The sequence below is a fragment of the Rhinatrema bivittatum genome, chromosome 2 (genome assembly GCF_901001135.1).
Source record: "Rhinatrema bivittatum chromosome 2, aRhiBiv1.1, whole genome shotgun sequence".
In the NCBI taxonomy this organism is placed as follows: Eukaryota; Metazoa; Chordata; class Amphibia; order Gymnophiona; family Rhinatrematidae; genus Rhinatrema; species Rhinatrema bivittatum.
Genome location: NC_042616.1, coordinates 103,790,079 through 103,810,949, shown reverse-complemented (window position 1 = coordinate 103,810,949; position 20,871 = coordinate 103,790,079). Strand labels below are relative to the sequence as shown.

Below are 20,871 nucleotides of genomic sequence, written 5' to 3'. Positions count from 1 at the left end.
ATTCTACTGTGCCTATCCTTATGGCCTCTGGACTTTCTGCCTTGTCTTTAGCCCATCCAGGACTCCTGCCTTGTCTTGTGGTCTCTCTTGGCCTCTTGCCTTCCTCTGGGCCCTTCCAGGCCTTCTGGCTTTGCACTCAGGCTTCCCTGTCATGCTCTGTGCCCTCCTGGGCTTTTCTGTCTTACCTTATGGCCTCTGGGCCTTCTAGGATGCGCTCATCCAGTCTCATGTTGGGCCTGTTTGGTTTTCTTGTTCCCTGTTACCTGTCTAGTTTATTCCTGTCCTTGTTTATTCTAGTCTTACCATTGTCTGTTTCCCAGGCTTTGCCCTTGTCCTTTTGCCTGAGGCCTTGCCTTTGTCCTTGGTCCATCCTGTGATCTGTATTCAGTCCCAGCTGGCACCTGTTTCTAGCTTTCAGTCAGTAGTGAGCTCGGTGTCACAGCCCCCAGCATCCAGCCTGCCCTGCCTCGTCCATCTTGCGCCTGAACTCAGCTCCCATCTCATGCCCTGATGTTTTGCAGAAGGCAAGTCCTTCTGGCCCTCAGAACCCAAGGGCTCAACTTTAGCAGGGGAGGGGTTGTTTAGGCAGACTATCAGCTCCTGAGAAAGGATCAAAGGGCAATGGACCCTTTTGGGAGGAAAGTATTCCAGGGAGCCATGCTCATTGCCCACATCGCCTCCTACCAGCTGTATATGAGCAAATTCTTACGGAACCTCTGGAAGCAGATGCAAAAGGTGGCTGAGCAGTTTCCTCAACAGCAGCAGGACACCCTCATGTCGCTGGTGCATAAGGGCCTGGAGTGCAGAAAACATGAGGTTCGTATAACCTATGATGTTTTTGAAATGGCATCGAGAGTGTCTGCAGCAAGAATCTGCGCCCGCAGAATGGTATGGCTGCGGTCCTCTGATCTCTGACTGGAGATACAGGAAAGGCTCACTGACTTGCCATATATGGGAGAGAATCTCTTCGGTGATAGGGTGAGAGATGCGGTAGCCCATTTGTGAAACCACTATGAAACCCTCCAACAAATCTGTCAGCACTTCTGACCCGTTCTCCTGAGCTAGGAGGTCAGTGAGACAGGGGCAAAGGAAGTCTTTCTACCGCCAGAGGAAGTACTATCCTCTTGCCCCTCGCTCCTGTTTGCAGTGGGGGAGCTCTCGCGGCTGTCCCAGGCAGCAGAGAGCTCACAAGCCCAAGGCTGGCACCTCATTCAAATCCCGTGATGGGGTTTGGACTGGATTGTAGGGAGCATATGCCAGCCACCTGTACCAGAGATACTGGATCCCCCGGTCCTGGGCAGGCTGCGATTCTTCACAGATCAGTGGCCCAGTATAACTTCAGACCAGTGGGTTCTGTCCATTGTTCGTCAAGGGTACCAATTAAACCTATTGGGTGTCACGCCAAATTGCCTTCCGTACCTCTTTTGGGGGCCAGTAGTGCATCAGGAGGTACTGACGAGGGAGCTCTCCACTCTCTTGGCCAGCGTGGTCGAACCTGTCCCACAAAGGCAAAGAGAGAGAGGATTCTACTCACGGTACGTCCTGAATCCAAAGAGAACAGGACGCCATACCATTTTAGACCTGATGGCTTTAAACAAGTTTCTTAAAAGAGAAAAGTTCAAGATGGTTTCCCTGGGCACTTATTGGCTGAGAGAGGTTTGGTTTCCACTCCTTTGGGAGTTGTCCATTCGGAAACCAATTGGTTTTTCGGACTTCCCCAGAGCGTATCACACCAAGGCAGGTTGCGGCATTCCAACCTCTAGGCTCTATCGCTCACAGCCTGGATGTTGAGAGGTTAATTCTGCAACTGCACCATCTCTCGGAAGATGTGTCTCGGGTCCTGGTGGCTTCTAGGAAGCCCTCTACTAGAATATTCTATGGAGGTTTTTTGTGTGGTCTATGCAGAAGACTTTGGATCCTTTCTTCTGCTCCACATAAAAATGTCTTTAATACCTTCTACACCTATCAGAATCTAACTCTATTAGAGTTAATTTAAGTGCAATTGGCACACATCACTATGATGTAGACAGTACGCCCATCTCTGTACAGCTTATAGTTGTATGTTTTAAGCGTGGCCTGCTTCAGTTAAAAGCTCTCCTAAGGCCTCCTGCTGTATCTTGGGACCTCAGTGTGGTGTTAGCTTAGCTGATAAAAGATCCCATTGAGCTGCTGCACTGCTGTGACCTGAAGTACCTGACCTGGAAAGGCATATTTTTGGTGGCAGTTACTTTAGCATGCAGGATCAACGAGCTCCAGGCCTTAGTGACTTATCTACCTTAAGCTAAATTTTTTCTTAACAGGGTGACCCTGCATACACGCCGTAAGTTACTGCCTAAGGTGGTGTCAGAATTCCATCTTAGTCAGTCCATTGTCCTGCCGACATTCTTTCCCAGGCCCCATTCGCACCAAGGCACAGTTTGGACTCCAAAAGAGTCTTAGCCTTCTGTCTGAAGTGGAGAGAAGCCTTATAGACAGTCCATCCAACTTTTTTGTTTATTTTGATTGGCAATGGTGATGCCAAACTTATTCTTAACAGGCACTTTCTAATTGGACAGCAGACCGCATCGCTTGTTTTGCCCAGGCAGGACTGCATCTTGGAGGCCATGTCAAGGCTCATTCTGTTCAAGCCTTGGCCGTTTCAATGACCCACTTGTGAGAAGTTGCCATGGAGAAGATCTGCAGAGCTGGAACGTGGATTTCCCTTCACACATTCACATCTCATTGTTTGCATAGGGATAGCCGACTTGGCAGCAGGTTTGGTCAATCTTTCCTTCAGAACTTGTCTAAGGTGTAAAGCCCAACTCTGTTCCCGACTAGGGACCGTTATTTGTGTTTAGGCTGTCCCTGCACTATTACCAACAAAATCGGTACATAGTTTGGGTGTTTTTGTTGGTCCCCTTTTTCATTGGGGGGCCAGCCTGTAGCTAGGGTTTTACCCATGTGTGAGGATTTCCATCCTGCTTGTCCTAGGAGAAAGCAGAGTTGCTTATCTGCAACGGGTGTTCCAGGACAGCAGGATGTTAGTCCTCATGAAACCCGCCTACCACCCTGCAGAGTTTCTCATTTCAATTTTTTATAATTCTATGTTATAAGACTGAAGTGGGACTCAGTGTGGTCGTGTGGATAGTGGCATGTTGGGCATGCTCAGTGTGCCTAGTCAAAGTTTCAGAAACTGTGACATAAGTTTTCCATTCCGGGCTCCATCCGATGTCACCCGTGTGTGAGAGCTAACATACTGTTGTCCTAGGAGAACACCTGTTACAGGTAAGCAACTCTGCTTTATGAGGGTAATTTTATAATTTCCCATGTAAGGCTGAATTCCATGTGTAGAAAACATGTGGACTTCAGCTCTAAATTCCATATTGAACTTAAGTGCATAAATCCGCTTTGAAAATTAGAGGGTACATGCATATTGGTGCCTGTTAGGCAGCAGGTGTAAATGAACACATACATGTATGCACATACTATGAATTTTTTTTTTTTTTTAAAGTATGCATGAATGGTTTACCCACCTCCAATTCCACCCTGACAAACACCTCTTTGAAGTGTATGTGAAATCTTTTCTGCATGTACAATCACCAGGGTATTTTCAATAAGCCCATTTACATGAGTGCTTTTGAACATTATCCTTTATTTGGATACCTAATAACCAGGCCTGTTAGTGACTCTTGAGGACCGTAGTTCGCCACCCCTGGCATATGTGTTGTATATTTTGTTTTAGTTTGATTGTAATCCATCTTGGGACGTGAAAAAGTTGAAAAATTAAAAAAAAAATGTTTAGTATGTTTGGAAATGATCTTTTGATTTAGTCTGTTTTTAAGAAAATACAATGTGATATTAAAATGAAAGATCTCAACTCAGCTGACCTATCTATTCACTGCTACATAATACTGTTCTTTTTTTTTCACAGTTGCTAAGTTATTTTCATCAGCAGAAACTGCGCCAAGGAGTGGAAGAAATGCTGTGTAGGTTATATCAGCCTATCCTTTGGAGAGGCTTAAAGGTAATTCTTTTTTGGATTATTTATTTATTTTTAATTTTTCTATACCGAAATTCCTGCATTAGATACAAATCATTCCGGTTTACAGTTCTTAATAGATTTTATTTATAAAGTTGAATGTAAATAAGTTTAGATTCTGATTTTAATTTGGTCAATCTTAACATGGTACTCCTGCTCTACTCTCTAGTGTAGTAAATTGATGAATACCGTGATTTCCTAACTGCTTTTTTTTCTTGTCCTTTTTAACAGGCCAGAAATTCAGAGGTTCGATCAAATGCTGCCCTGCTGTTTGTAGAAGCATTTCCCATAAGAAACCCTCATGTTAACAGCGAGGAAATGGACAATGAAATTCAAAAACAGTTTGATGACCTATTTGTACGTTTTACAGGCTGCCAAATTTATTAACTTATTTGGTTGATCTATGAAAGCCATGGATTTAAGACTAGCCCGAAGCCATAGAAAGTAGGGCCAAACATGGATTCAGACATTGACTGTGCTGTGCATGTGTAATTATCTTTGTAAATGGCACATTTGGATGAATGCCAAATATGGTACCTGTATGTCCTTGTGCCTGTAGAGCTTTCTGTTGCTGATGGCAGATTTTAAGACATCTTTTTGCTGTGAAACTTGCAGCTGTAAGACTGATGCAAGTAGCATCCTAAAGAACAGCATCAGTAACAAGGCATCCTGCACCATGCACAGACCTAGACAAACAAACAAACAATGATTTGGCTCAGTAAAGAACTCTATATGTGTTCTCTAGCAACCGTCATACATGGCCACAGTAAGCTGGGTGGCTTATATATGCAAGCTCATAAAGCTACTGGGCTTGAATAATCATAGGTTGCAGAGAAATTGAAGAGTGCTGACACTGTGTGCGAAGCAACTACTATGTGAGCACTTATCTGGTTCCACGTATTGCAAATAGATGCATGTAATCCTGAAGGGCTGCTGCACACAGTGTCAGCACTCTTCATTCCATGTACGTACCTGGATCAGTCCAGACCGTGGGTTATGTCCCCAATCCAGCAGATGGAGTCAGCCAAAGCTTTGAGGGGGCGTCACCATAAGTACTACTACCCCCTCTGCAGGAGTTCAGTATCTTCTGACTCCAGCAGATGCGAGTAGGGGAATCTGGGCTTGCTCCCGATTACCTGTAACCTTTTTTGCTTCCCTTGTTTGGGCTCTTCTTTTCTGTTTTGTTCGCTTTAGTGTTTTTGGATCAAGTTGTGCTTCTTATAAAAAAAAAAAAAAAAAAAAAGTTAATTGCTTAATTGGAGAGGCGTGGCTTCCTTGTTGTGCTGGCCCTCTGTCTCTCTTTCTCCTTTCCCGGCGCTAGTCTGGTGGTTAACCGGGGTAAGTTGTATTTTTTTATTGCTGTAAATTTACTTTTCAGCTAGGTTGGACGCGGCTACCGGTGGGACCAGTTTCCCAGCGTTTTCTCCCTCTCCCGCGGCCAATTTGACGGCTCCTCGTGGGCTGCAGCGGGGAGCAGGGAGATTGCCTTCAGCGGGTTGTGCGGCCAGGAAGGCCCCCCCGCGGCGCCGCTTTTTCTCTCGGCGGGTAGTGCAGGCCATCCGGGCCCCCCCGCGGCGGCGCTCCGTTTCGCGGCCCCCCCGAGGCACCCGGGTGTGTTTGGTCTGCCGGGGCTGTTCTTTGCCCGCGCTTTCGATGCCGCGGCCGTCGCGTTGCTCGGCCTGCGGTGAGCCAGGATCGCGCATTTCGAGGGAGGGCATCTGTTCTCGGTGCCTCCCCAGGGGGGAAGGCACGTCTCGGTCCCTCTCTCATTTCTCTCCTCTGGCAGCCTTGCCCGGGCGGCGTGGGCCGGCCCCTCCCCCATTCCTGGCGGGAACGGCGGCCATCTTGCATGCGCTGCGCCCTGAAGGATCTCAGACAGCGCTGGGGGACGGGGATGCCTCAGAGGGCTCTCCCCCGAACTTGCTACCGGAGACGGAGCCGGAAGCAGACCCGCAGGGGCAGGGTCCCCCAGGGCCCCCACCCGCAGAGGTCCCCCCGAGTAGGCCGGGGTTTTCCCCGGAGTTCATCCGCTTGATGCACCTTGCTTATCTGCAGGACCTTGCTGCTCCCGCGGAACCGCCTCCACCCAAGCTACCACGGCCTTCGTCCCTCTATCTGGCCCCCCCCGCTCCGGCGGGCGTGGGGGCCTCACAGCTCTCCTCCCACGCTCGGCTCCCTGTGGGCTCGGGGGGACCTGGGTCAGACCCAGTCTCTCCTGGGTCGGATCCTGCAGCCTCGGGACAGGGGGACTCCACTTCCGAGGGAGAGGATCCACGCACACTGCGGCTTTTCCAGTGGGAGGAGCTGGATGACTTAATACCGCAAATCATCCAGGGGTTGGACCTCGATCCCCCGCCGGACCCGCCAGCTCCCGTGGCGCCCGCTGTCGTCACGTCCGCAAAGAAGGGGGATCCGGTGCTGGCAGCCCTTCGCCTGAGGGCTCGGGCTTTTCCCATTCACGAGTCGTTCCTGCAGCTTCTCACCAGGGAATGGGATGCCCCGGAAGCTTCCCTAAAGGGCAGCCGCGCCATGGAGAGGCTGTATCCGCTGCCGGAAGATTTCCTGGATCTTATCAAGGTACCCAGGGTGGACTCTGCGGTGTCGGCGGTCACGAAGAGGACGACCATACCGGTGACGGGTGGAGCGGCGTTAAGGGATACGCAGGATCGCAAGCTGGAAGTCTTCCTCAAGCGGGTCTTTGAGGTCTCCGCGGTGGGGCTGCGGGCGGCAATGTGCAGCTCGCTTGCCCAGCGGGCCAGTCTTCTCTGGGTGCAACTACTCACCTCTCAGGTGTTGCCGGCCGGGGAGGCCGCCCAGGCGGATAAGCTGGAAGCTGTGGTGGCGTACGGGGCTGACGCCTCCTATGATCTTTTTAGGATCCTCGCCTGTTCCATGGCCTCGGTGGTGGCGGCACGTCGGCTCCTATGGCTCCGCAACTGGGCGGCGGACACGTCTTCCAAGTCGAGTCTGGGTTCCCTGCCATTCAGGGGTAAGTTCCTGTTCGGGGAGGATCTGGACCAGATCATCAAGTCTCTGGGGGAAAACGCGGTCCATCGCCTGCCGGAAGACAGGTATCGCTCCACCAGGGCTTTTTCGTCCTCTCGGACCAGAGCCAGGGCGCAAAGACGCTACAGGACTTACAGACCAGCGGCGTCCAGGCCTTCTGCCCCCAGGTCACAGCCCTGGTCGCGCTCCTTTCGCGGGTGCCGCCCCGCGCGTCCCGCTTCCACGGCGGGACAACCTTCTCCCAAGTCCTCTCAATGATGTTCAGCTCGCCCACTCCGCTGTTCCCAGCATTGGGGGGCGGCTGGCGTTCTTCTACGAGGAGTGGGCACGGATCACCTCGGATCAGTGGGTCCTGGACACTATCGGACACGGCTACGCATTGGAGTTTGTCCGCGCTCCGAAGGGACGGTTCATCTTCTCCCCCTGCGGCTCGGCCCTCAAGCGAAGGGCGGTGCAGCTGACGCTGGACAGACTGTGGGAAATAGGCGCCACTGTGCCCGTACCCTCCGGAGAGGTGGGCTCGGGACATTATTCCATCTACTTCGTGGTACCAAAGAAGGACGGTTCCTTCCGCCCCATACTGGACTTGAAGGAAGTCAACAGATCCCTCCGGGTGGTCCGGTTCCGCATGGAGACGCTGCGTTCGGTGATCGCGGCGGTGCATCGAGGGGAGTTCCTGGCCTCGTTGGATCTGACGGAGGCCTACCTTCACATTCCCATTCGCCGAGAGCATCATCGTCTTCTACGGTTCAAGATTCTGGATCAGCATTTCCAGTTTGTGGCGCTCCCGTTCGGGTTGGCAACGGCCCCGCGCACCTTCACCAAGATCATGGTAGTCGTGGCGGCTGCCCTTCGGAAGGAGGGTATCCTAGTTCATCCTTATCTGGACGATTGGCTCATCCGGGCGAAGTCTTTTCGGCATGGACAGGTTGCAGTGGCCAGAGTAATAGAGTTCCTGCAGTCCCTGGGATGGGTGGTGAATTTCTCCAAGAGCTCCCTCGTGCCCTCGCAGCGCTTGGATTTCTTGGGGACGACCTTCGACACCCGTCTGGGCGCGGTTTTTCTCAGTCAGGACAAGGCGCACGCCCTGCGGGAGCACATACAGCGGTTTTCTGCATTACCAGCTCCCACCTCCTGGGACTATCTGCAGCTCCTGGGGGTGATGGGTTCCACCATCGACATGGTACCTTGGGCATTTGCGCACCTCCGGCCTCTACAAAGAGCACTTCTATCCCGTTGGAAACCACTTTCGCAGGACTACCAGGTGATCCTCCCGCTGCCTCAGTTTGCCAGGAGCAGCCTGGCTTGGTGGATGGATCCGGAGAATCTGGCTCGTGGCGTGTCACTCGACCTACCAAATTGGGTAGTGGTAACCACCGACGCCAGTCTCGTAGGCTGGGGAGCAGTCTGCGACCGCAGTGCCACGCAGGGGACGTGGTCAGCGGAGGAGTCGAAGTGGTCCATCAATCGTCTGGAGACCAGAGCGGTCAGGCTAGCGCTCCTCCATTTCCTGCCACTCCTTCAGAACCGGGAGGTCCGAATCTTATCAGACAACGCGACTACGGTGGCCTATATCAATCGACAGGGCGGCACTCGCAGTCCGCAGGTCGCGCTCGAGGCGGCGATGCTGATGCAGTGGGCGGAACGACATCTGTGCCGTCTGGCGGCCTCGCACATCGCGGGCGTGGACAACGTCCAGGCGGATTTCCTCGGTCGCCAGCTTCTGGATCCCGGAGAGTGGTCCCTCTCCGGCGAGGCGATGCAGTTGCTCGTCCGGCAGTGGGGAGCCCCCCACCTGGATCTCATGGCGTCCGCCCAAAACACCAAGGCTCCTCGTTTCTTCAGTCGCCGGAGAGAGCGGGGGGCGGAGGGCGTAGATGCACTTGTGCTCCCGTGGCCGGCCAACCTGCTCCTATACGCGTTCCCACCGTGGCCGCTGGTGGGAAGACTACTCCGCCGGATAGAGGCTCATCAGGGGACTGTGATCTTCGTCGCGCCAGAGTGGCCAAGACGACCTTGGTTTGCGGACCTCCTCCAACTAGTAATCGACGGACCCATCCGGCTGGGACATCTTCCCCGCCTCCTCCACCAGGGACCGGTATTTTTCGACCAGGCAGAACTCTTCTGTCTTGCGGCCTGGCTTTTGAGAGGCGCCGCCTTCGGCGACGGGGCTACCCGGAGGCGGTAGTGTCAACGCTGCTGCGTTCTCGGAAGACTTCGACGTCTGTGGCCTACGTAAGAGTCTGGAAGGTCTTTGAGCTGTGGTGTACCGGCCTGAACACGAGACCCACGGAGGCGTCTGTCCCTCAGATCCTACAGTTTCTACAAGCGGGGGTCGAGAAGGGGCTCGCTTACAACTCACTTCGGGTTCAAGTGGCCGCTCTTGGCTCACTCCTACGTAATGGAGGATCTCTGCTGCAACACCCGGACATCGCCCGTTTTCTCAAAGGGGTCAAGCATTTGCGGCCTCCTTTGCGGGACCCTTGTCCCTCCTGGAGTCTCAACCTTGTACTCCGTTCCATGTCGGGCCCTCCGTTTGAACCACTGCGGAATGCGACGATCAAGGATCTCACTCTCAAGACTGTGTTTCTGGTGGCCATCTGTTCCGCTCGGCGCATTTCGGAGCTGCAGGCTCTGTCGTGTAGAGAGCCTTATCTCCGATTCTCCGATTCGGGAGTTTCGCTTCGCACTGTGCCCTCCTTCCTTCCGAAGGTGGTGTCCGCATTCCATATGAATCAGACGGTGGAACTTCCATCTTTCTCTTCGTCTGAGCCGCGGTCTCTCCGTCTCCTTGACGTCCAGCGCACTCTGCGTCTCTACCTGGTGGCTACGAATGATTTCCGGACTTCTGACCATCTCTTCGTCCTTTGGTCCGGTCCCCGGAAGGGATCCCAGGCCTCGAAGACGACCATTGCCAGATGGCTGAAGGCCGGCATTGCCGCTTCCTACATTGGGGCGGGGAGGACTCCCCCGCTCGGCATTGTAGCGCATTCTACACGCTCCCAGGCGGCCTCCTGGGCGGAGACCCGTTCGGTATCTTCACAAGAAATTTGTAGAGCAGCTACATGGAAGTCGTTGCACACATTCTCAAGACACTATCGACTACACCTCGCCTCGTCCGTCCATGGACACTTTGGCGAACAGGTTCTACGAGTGGGCCTCGCAGGACCCCACCCGGTTTAGGGACGCTTGGGTACATCCCACGGTCTGGACTGATCCAGGTACGTACAGGGAAAAGAAAATTATTACTTACCTGCTAATTTTCGTTCCTGTAGTACCATGGATCAGTCCAGACGCCCACCGCATTTGGGTCCTAAGCCTGCTCAGCTGTATTTGGGTTCTACTTCTGCTCAGATGTCCATATTCTTGGTATGGTAGTGTCTTTACTGCTGTTTTTCCAGTGTTCCCAGTTTTTCACTGTTTGTCACCGTTCTCTTGGGGGTTGACACGCTTTACTAATGACCTTCCAGCCGTTGGTGGGGTGGTCCCAGTTTCTCTATTTAGATTCAGCGGCTTTTGGTTGCCGTCTTGTTTTCAACTTGATCCAATTCGGGGGTTTCTGTTTACTCGGGCTTTGATATTCTCGATACTGAACTCCTGCAGAGGGGGTAGTAGTACTTATGGTGACGCCCCCTCAAAGCTTTGGCTGACTCCATCTGCTGGATTGGGGACATAACCCACGGTCTGGACTGATCCATGGTACTACAGGAACGAAAATTAGCAGGTAAGTAATAATTTTCTTATTTCTCTGCAACCTATGATTATTCAAGCCCAGTAGCTTTACGAGCTTGCATATATAAGCCACCCAGCTTACTGTGGCCATGTATGACGGTTGCTAGAGAACACATATAGAGTTCTTTACTGAGCCAAATCATTGTTTGTTTGTTTGTTGTGGATTTTTGGCTATTATAAGAGTACTATTTATTTCTACAGACCTAGACAAATGCAGTTATGCAGGGATGATGCAGAGGAAGAGGAGCAAAATCAGAGCACTACTGCCCCCTCCAAGTTTAGATTTTGTTACACTCCCAAGTTTAGAGTTTGTCATTAGGAAGAAGAGAAAAATGAAGTGACATGTTAAGATAGTAGATGGATAGAAAGCTAGAGTAAATGAGAGAGACAAAATGAAAATAAAGCAAAGGTTGAAAATGCCTGTCCTAGGAGTTTAGGAAGGTAGCAGCTGGAAAGATTGAAGAGGGAAAGAGATATGAATGACTGAGGAGAGAGAAAAAAAAATGTTAACAATATGAAATTGACAAGGAAAGGAGGGAAGGTCTGAAAATAAGCTGTAAATGGTGGGAATGGAAGCAAGAAGAGACAGTGACAATGAAGAGAGGAGTGAGAGAGCACCTGACTGTTATGCCCTGGTGAAAAGAAAACAGGTTGGCAACAGTAGAACAGGAAAGATTTTAGTGTAATTTTGGTAATTGTTTATTGCTGTCAAAGGAAAAATATTGCTTTTTTCCTAGTAGTACTGTTTAGGCTGGATACCTTTTTTTATTTTCTCCAGTTGTTTAACCTCCGGAAAATGGAAGGGGTATGCCTTTTGCACAAGAAGAACAATAATGCAAGATTGCTTCTTCTTCCATACCTGGTCACCCCTTTTTCCATTTTCAAGTAGTTTATATGCTTGAGACAATGGAAAAATAAGAAGGTACCATGTGCCAAAGAAGAGAGAGACAGAATAACCTTTTCAGTGATGGATGACTTAACTGCACAAGGTTGCACACAAAAACCCTCTTGATCAAAAGAATTATAATTGACTGTACTAAACTGCAGTAGATTTGCAGTTTACTACAGAAAATTATTACATCTTTGTAGATGCCATTTCATTTAGCTTCAGAAAATATGAGTGAGTTTATTTTATGTTTTATTAAATGCATAAGAGTGCTAGTTCCCAGCCAACACTGGTTTGCTAGTGCCTCAAAACATCCTAGGGTTAACTCCAGATAATGCCTGCTAGATTGGATTGCTGACTGGGCAAAAGTAATCTTTGTTTCCAATAAATATGATTATACTTTTTTTTTTTTTTTTTTAAAAGCTTTTTTTATTTAACAAACAGGCACCACATAGGTTTGAAGGGATCCTCAAATGGTCTAACAGTACTCATTAATCATTTCACCAACATAAATGAAGCACATTAATTTTCAGAGGACAAGCAGGACGATAGTCCTCACACGTGGAGTGATATCATTGGATGGAGCCCGGCATGGAAAACTTATTTCAAAGTTTTTAGAACTTTAACTGAGCCTAATTGAGCATGCTCAGTATGCATTATACCACACATCCACGTGGGGTCCCCTTCAGTCTCTTTTTTTCCGCAGAGCCTGTTGTTTCGTGGTCGGTTGAGATCCTTTCTTTATTCTATACTTTGGACCTTCTGGCCTGTTTTTAGAAAACTTCTTTTCGTGATATTTTCTTCACCGCCTTGTGCAGTCATTGCGGGGTCCCCTCCAATTCTTCCTTTAGCTTCCTAAATAAGATTTTCAGTGGTTATTGGTAAGTATATTTTTGTGGCAATACTCCCGGGGTGGCGATGCGTTTCGTGCCAGACAGCCATCGGCAGCCTTTACATTGATTTTGATGTTGTGTCCCTTTTATTTCATACCATGCCCACCTTGGGATTTAAGCAATGCCTCTATTGCATAAGGGCCATGTCTATCATAGAAACCCATGATAGATGTATCCTCTGCCTTGGGGCATTGCAAGATGACTTGAGGTTGCAACAGGTGTGCCCAGATGACATTGAAGGGATGTAAAATCTGGCTCGATAAGTTGGAGTGCCTCTTCAGGCTGGAGAAGACTGGCCATCGGCATTGAGGGACCTCAGAGCCACACCGAACCATAGATATCGTCAGGGCTCTCTGTTCTATTGATGCCGATACTTGAAGGGATGCTGGAACCCAGCCATCAACAGGCTTCTCCAGGCCGAGGATCTCTGCACTGGAAAGGACAATGCTGAGCATTGAGGGAACCCAAAGAAGTATTGGTACCCATCAATGCATGTTGCTGGGCACGGGGATGCTCCAGCTTTTGCTGTGATGCCCCCAAAGCAACTCCGCGGCAATCATAGCTAGTCCTCATTCGATGCTGGGGGTGCGCCATGGACTCAATCGTGTCCCGATGCCAGCCACCAATCCTCCTTTCTGTTCCAAAGAGGATCTGATCACACCTTCTGCATTCCAGCTAATATTGTCATCGGTGATGTTCCAAGAAGAGCTGGAGAGGCATGTGCAGCTGACGCCGAGAAGGTGATGTGGGGCACCGGGGTTGCAGCACCGGAACTAGCACCATCGCTTCTCAAGCCACTGCTCGAATCCCCTGCATGTGCTCATTGACTTGTTACTGACACAGCCGGTGGGCACTGCTGTCTCCCTCTGCTGATCCAGTCATTGCCGGGTCCTCATAGGAGGATGTTCCCCCCCAGATTGGCAAAGGCACCGGGGCCTACGGCTCCAGATCCAATTCCATCAGTGCCTGCAGTGCTGGATGAAGGCAGAGTGCCCAGGGTCCTGTCCCCAGTCAATAAGTGGGGGATGATGGTACCTATGACCTCTGGGGAGATGACTACTTAGATGTCTCCAACAATGCTTCTAATGGTCTCCCCTCAGATCCTTCTCTGGAGGAGTGAAGGAATTCCCTGCTGGAAGACCTCTCCTCAGGGCTTGTCAGGTTGATGGCGGAAGCCCATAGACTTGCATGGCTACAGGCCTCAGATACCAGGCACAAAATGCTTGATATCCTCCAGTTTGTGGAGCCTTCTAAGGAGATCGTGATAGTCCCAGTACACAAGATCCTTTTGGAGTTACTGTTGAGGATGTGGGAACAACCCCTCACAGTGCCTCCCATGAACAAGAAGGCAGAAGCAGTTTCTCATCCAGAAGGCTCTTGGGTTTGACAAGCTTCAGCTGCCCCACCAAGTGGTGGTAGTTGAATCTGCTTTCAAGAAGGCCAAGTGGTCTCTGACCCGTTCCTTGGCGCCCTTGGCGAAAGATCATAGTGATGGATGCTCTTGGGAGGAAGCTGTTCCATCAGGCTATGCTTATTGCTTACATAGCTGCCTACCAGCTCTACATGAGTCAGTTTACGTGGGACATCTGGAAGTAGGTGCAGGATGTTGTCGAGCAACTGCCTCAGCAGCAGCAAAAGACACTCCTGTTGCTGGTGCATAAGGGCCTGGGGTGTGGAAAACATGAGGTCTGTTCGACCTAAGGTGTTTTCAAAATGGCATCGAGGTTCTCTGCAGCAGGAATCGGAACCCACAGACTTGCATGGCTACAGGCCTCAGATCTCAGACTAGAGGTATGGGAGTGACTCGCTGACGAGTCGTGCACTGGAGAGAATCAGTTTGGAGATAAGATCAAGGATGCGGTGTCCTAAATCCGGGACCACCATGCGACCCTTCAACAGCTCTCCACCAACACTCTGGACCCTTTCTTATCAAGGAGGCTGGCGATATCGGGGCCAAGTAAGTCCTTCCACCCGAAGAGGTACTATCTTCCGCTCTCTTGCTCCCATCAACATCACCAGAGTTCTCGCAGTTGACCCAGGCAGCAAAGAGCCCCAGAACCCCAGTTGGCGCCCCAGTAAGCTCCAAGGATTTTTTTTAAACTTTTTATTTATTAATCTTTACGAATAATAACAAAGAAACTTTGCAATAGAAGTTGAGACAATATTCAAGAAATTTCTGGTACAATTAATAACAAAAAAGAAAACAAATCAATCTTTTTTTTTTCATAGGAACAGGAGAAAAGAAAGGAGAACAATAAGAACGTATACAGAAATGCTGCTTGTTACCCCATACACATTTTAATATAACCTATGTACTTGGTCTATATATTAATGACAGGACTTGTTGCTCTGGCATTCAGGAACTCCCGCATCTGTTCTGAACTAAATAAAATATGTATTATCATGTAGCTTAATTATGCATTTACAAGGATATCTTAACAAGAAATGTGCTCCTAAAGCAATAACTTCAGGACGCATTGCCAGGAAAGCTTTGCGATGTAATTGAGTAACTCTGGCTAAGTCTGGATAAATTCGGACCATGCCTCCAAGAAAGGAAACACTTAAACTCTTAAAGTAAAATTTCATAACAAGACTCAGATCCTGCTCAGAAAAGGATACAAGCAAAGTAGATCTATCACTTTCACATTAGAATTTTCTAAATATTCAGATAAATTAGAAAAATCCACCACTTTATTAGGAGGACAAAACTGAGTAGGCTCTGTCTCTGAGGAAGAAACAAAATCTTCTTTACAGTGGGAACAGTATCAGAAGAAATTTTTAGGACTTCATGCATGTATCTATTAAATGTAACCAATGGTAACTCGCCGAGAGCCTTGGGAAAGTTCAGCAATCACAGAGTCAAATGCCTCAGAAAATTTTCCATGGATTCCAGCCTTCTCAAGGAAGACATATGCTCCCAAATAATTATAGCATTAGAATCCTGCAAGCTTTTAATATCATTACTCAAAACCTGAATGAAAGAAGAATGTTCCTGGAGTATCTGCTGATGGTCTCTTGCAACTAAGTCCAGCCTTTGAGAGTCCGTCTCTAAGCGCCAGGACTGTTCATTGAATGTGAGAGACAACCTGCAATTAAGTCCCAAAGGGACTCGAGTGACCACCGGTTTTTTAATCTTCAAAGGGGGCCGAGACACTTCAATTCCAGTTCCAACCACACAACTGCTCCCCTCTGATGGAATGGGGAGCTGATTCCACCAATTGCTCATCTCTCCACGGGAGCCTCTGGCTGTAAGGCAGTGAAGGAAATCGGGACCCGATCTGAGCGAACGCCAGCAACTCCATCCGACTGAAACTGCTCAGTGAGGTCATCACCCGGTGCCTCAGCAGTGTCGGTGATGCCCAGAGGAGAAGCCAGCAGCAGTGGTCGTGGGTCCAGAGGGCTCAAGGACACCTCCCCAGGTGAGAATGAAGCTCCTCTCCCCACCACGCCACCGAGGCTTGAAGACCTCAAATCCAGAGTAGCGATGACATATTCAAAGATGGAATGCTGGTCCGAGGGAATGCAGGGTTTGGGTGGGAAAACCCGAACTTTCCCCTTCCTTTTATGAGGCATAATGCTGTTAAGGTAAGATAAAGGGAGATCTGCAAACGGAGCAGCAGAAAGAGACGTCCGCTCAGGCAGCCATCTTGTTCCTCCCCCTCAGGGATAGGGTTTAGATTGAATCTTAGAGTGTAGCCCAGCCTTCCATATCCGAAGCAATGGAGCTGCCAGTAGCGGGCAGACTGTGGTACTTTGTGAACCATTGGCCCAGTGTAATTCAGACCAGTTGGTTCTGTCTATCGTCTGCCAAGGGTACTAATTGAACCTATTGGATGCCCTGCCAAATTGTCCCCAGAGCCCATTTTGGGGGGCCGGTAGCACATCAGGATGTGCTCTCCTCTTTAACGGCCAGAGTGATTGAACCTGTTCCACCAGAGGGTGGGGATTTTACTCCTGGTACTTCCTGATTGCAAAGAAAACATGAAGACTCCATCCTGTCCTAGACCTAAGGGCTTTGAACAAATTCATCAAGAAAGAAAAGTTCAAGATGGTTTCTTTGGGCACCTTGATCCCCCTTCTTGCAAAAAGGGGCCTGGCTATGTTCCCTCAATTTGAAGGACGCATACACTTTCATCAAGATCTTCCTAAGTCACTGGAAGTATCTGATTTGTAGTGGGAAAATGACATTTCCAGTATTGTGTGCTGCTGTCTGGGCTCGTGTCAGCCCCACATGTCTTTACGAAATGCCTGGCCATGGTGGCGATTCACCTTTGCAGACTCTGAATTCATGTTTTCCCTTATCTAGATGTTTGGCTGGTTAAAAGTGCCTCTAGGGTAGGGGCTGCTGGGTCCATGCACTCGACTATCTGGGTGTGGCAACACTAGGGTTCGTCATTAACTACCCCAAGTCCCATCGTAGCCTGTCACCTCAATTGAACTTTATTGGAGCCCTGCTAGACACGGCTGAATCCAAGGCCTTCCTGTCTCGACAAAAGGCCATCATCCTGATGACCATTGTGGCAGAAATTCAACAGAGCCAGCTGGTGTCATCTTGGCATATGTTGAGGATGCTGGGCCATATGATTGACAGTTTGTCACTCCCTTAGTACGTTTATATATGTGAAAGGCCCAATGGACCTTGAGGTCACAGTGGCATCAGGCCACGCAGAACCTCCAGGATCACATCCGAATCACCTTGTCTCTCCAGGACTCTTTGTCCTGGTGGCGGGTAATTTCTTATCTAGAGTGGGGGATCTCCTTTCAAAGTCCTCCTATCCAAATTGTCCTCGCCATGGATAAGTCTACCCTGGGCTGGGGAGGTCATATAGATGGATTCATCACTCAAGGTGTTGCTCCACCTAGGAGCATCTCTATTGAATTTCCTAGAGCTCTGGGTGATCAGGTCTGTGCTATATGCTTTCAGAGAAGATCGGCTGTCCAACAAAGTTGTCCTGATCCAAACCGACAGCTAAGTCACAATGTGGTATGTCAACAAGCAGGGAGGTACGAGATCACATCTCTTGTGCCAGGAAGCAGTCCAGATGTGGTCATGGACTCTATCCCTCAAGATCAGGGGTGGGCAATTCCGGTCCTCAAGGGCCGCAAACCAGTCGGGTTTTCAGGATATCCTTAATGAATATGCATGAGACAGACCTGCATACACACTGCCTCAGTTGTATGCAAATCGATTTCATGCATATTCATTAGGGGTATCCTGAAAACCCAACTGGTTTGCAGCCCTCGAGGACCGGACTTGCCCACCCCTGCTCAAGATGGTCTCAGGGCTATGTACCTGGCTGGGACAGAGAATGTCATAGCATACAGACTGAGTTGTGCCTTCAGATCCCACAAATGGTCTTTGGACCAAGGAATCGTGAGTTGGATCTTCAATCTCTGGGGAAGCTTGGATGTGGATCTCTTTGCAGAGCCTTGGAACAGGAAGTTTCCTCAGTTCTGTTCCCTCTACAGGACATGTGGCAAATCTGCCTCAGATGCCCTTGCCCGGCATTGGGGTGAGGGTCTTCTGTACCTGTAACCTCCAGCTTCACTGGTAGAGAAGACTGTCTTGAAGCTTTGCAAGGACAAAGGGGCTATGATTCTCATAACCACTTATTGGCAGAGACAGGTCTGGTTTCCACTTCTGCAGGATTTGTCCATCTGGAAACCGATGAGTCTGAGGTCTTTCCCAAATCTCATCACACAGGGTCGCAGCAGGTTGAGACATCCCAACCTCTAAGCCCTATTGCTCACAGCCTGGATGTTGAGAGCTTAATATTGCAACTGCTCAATCTCTCGGAAGATGTGCCTTGGGTCCTGGTGACTTCTAGAAAACCTTTCACTACAAAGTCCTATGGACTGAAGTGGAGAAAACTTTCCATGTGGTGTGAGCATAAGGACCTAGATCCTTTCTCCTGCTCCACATAAAAATTACTTGAATACTTTCTACACCTTTCAGAATCTGGCTTGAAGATCAACTTTGTTAGAGTTCACTTAAGTGCAATTGGCGCATATTACCATGGTGTAGATGGTATCCCCATCTCTGTACAGGCTATAGTTCTATGTTTTATGTGGAGCCTGTTTCATTCAAAGCCTCTCCTAAGGCCTCCCACTGTGTCTTGGGACCTCAGTGTGGTGGTAGCTCAGCTGATGAAAGATCCCTTTGAGCTGCTGCGCTCCTGTGACCTGAAGTACCTGACCTGGAAGGACATATTTTTGTTGATGTCACTTCAGCATGCAGGATCAGTGAGCTCCAGGCCTTAGTGACTTATCTACCTTATACTAAGTTTTCATGACAGGGTGGTCCTGCATACACACCCTAAGTTCCTGCCTAAAGTGGTGTCTGAATGCCATCTTAACCATACCATCATCCGGCCAACATTATTTCCCAAGCTCCATTCACACAAAGGTGAACAAGCCCTGCACAGTTTGGACTACAAAAGAGCCTTAACCTTCTATCTGAAGCAGACAGAAGCCCTTAGACAGTTCAACTAACTTTTTTTTGTGTTTCTTTTGATAGGAATAAGTTGGGCATCACCATTGCAAAACAGACACTTTCTAATTGGCTAGCAGACTGCATCTCTTGTTATGCCCAGGCAGGATTGCATCTTGGAGGCCATGTCAAGGCTTATTCGGTTCGATCCATGGTAGTGTTGGTGACCAACTTGTGAGTAGTTGCCTTGGGGAAGAGCTGCAGAGCTGTGATATGGAGTTCTTTCCATACATTCACATCACATTGTTTGCATAGAGATGGCCAATGAGACAGTAGGTTTGGCCTATCTGTCCTTCGGAACTTACTTGAGGTATAGAACCAACTCTGTTCCCGCCTAGGGGCCATTATTTGTGTTCAGTCTGTCTGCGCCCTGTTGTGCCTGTTGGCACCTAGTTTGGGTGTTTTGGTCCCCTTTTTCATTGGAAGGCAGCCTGTAGCTAGAGCTTGACCCAATGTGTGAGGACTATTATCCTGCTTGTCCTCAGAGAAAGAAGAGTTGCTTACCTGTGACAGGTTTTCTCTAAAGACAGCAGGATATTAGTCCTTACGAAACCCACCTGCCATTCCCAGAGTTGGGTTTCCACTGAATGGGTTTCTTCTCCTTTTTTATTTTATCCTTGAATTCTATATTTATAAGAATGTCCATCATGGACGTGTGGTATAATCCATGCTGAGCATGCTCAATGAGGCTCAGTAAGAGTTCTAGAAACTTTGACACAAGTTTTCTGTGCCAGGCTCCATTCGATGATGTCACCCCATGTGTGAGGACTAATATCCAGCTGTCCTCGGAGAATACCTGTTACAGGTAACCAACTCTGCTTTATCTTTGGCATTGAACACGAGATAGCACATATTTCTGTGTACATTGTGCTTTTGTTGTCATTGCCACTAAATTGTTTCCTACTGGCATTATTTACTACAGAGACCTATTGTCAGAATATTTAAGCATAATGGGATTTTAAACTTTTTTTCCTTATTTGTAGAGCCTTTTAGAAGATTCACATCCATTAGTACGATCTACAGGTGTACTTGGTGTTTGTAAAATAACTGCTAAATACTGGGAAATGATTCCTCCTGCCATCCTTACAGAGCTTGTGAAAAAGATACTTATGGATCTGTCTTCTGATGTCAGCTCAGCTGATGTGCGATGTTCGGTTTTTAAGGTAATACCATTTAAATTTGAAAATGTAGTGGCTTAAATTTTTTGCTATGTTTTCTTTATAGCATGAACTCAAACAATAAGGTCCAGGTATTATCAGAAAGCATAGATAATGCATTCAAAAAGGTAGCTATGGGGTCAGCCTGGGGGCCAAGTGGCAGTGCTGTGCCATACAGAAGACCTGGATTTGATTCTCAATTAGGTCTTCCCTTCCCTAAGCCAAAGGTGGGATGGGATGATCTGGAGGCAGTAATCACAGCTGGGAAGTCCCAATCATCACACTATGGCAAGAACTACGAGCTAGATTTAGGGCCCATGACTGCAGTGTCACTAAAAGAGTCTTGGAGCATGGCCTCCAGTCAAAGACTGTTGCTGCACGTGACTGGGCAAAGTGATTTGGGAGAAGATATAAAACGGGGAAAATTCTAGGGTAGTTGCAAATGAAGGCTCAATGTGCCAGGATTCCTGTCCTGGTTCCAATTCAGCTAGAAGCCCAAAGGAGAGAGAGGAAACTGCTGAGCTTAAAAGTTGCTAAAGAAATCAAGGTTCCTTGTACTTACCAGGATCAGTCCAGAATGCTGGGTTGTGTCTCCCTTCCAGCAGATGGAGTCAGAGAAAAAAGCTGAAAGGCACTCCCTCTCTTAGAAGAAACTGATCTACAGAAAGCAGAGCAGTTGGTAACCTTTG

At 49.0% G+C, this 20,871-nt stretch overlaps 1 protein-coding gene across 3 annotated transcripts in view; it reads left to right on the top strand.

Moving 5' to 3' along the window:
• The window catches only part of NCAPG2 (non-SMC condensin II complex subunit G2), a 327,980-nt gene that overhangs the window by 88,743 nt on the left and 218,366 nt on the right, over positions 1-20,871 (top strand). For all 3 annotated transcript variants that reach the window (XM_029588506.1, XM_029588507.1, XM_029588508.1), the window contains 3 exons: positions 3,911-4,003; positions 4,250-4,375; positions 20,009-20,188. In XM_029588506.1, the coding sequence (XP_029444366.1) occupies positions 3,911-4,003; positions 4,250-4,375; positions 20,009-20,188 (399 nt within the window). The remainder of the gene's footprint in view (positions 1-3,910; positions 4,004-4,249; positions 4,376-20,008; positions 20,189-20,871) is intronic.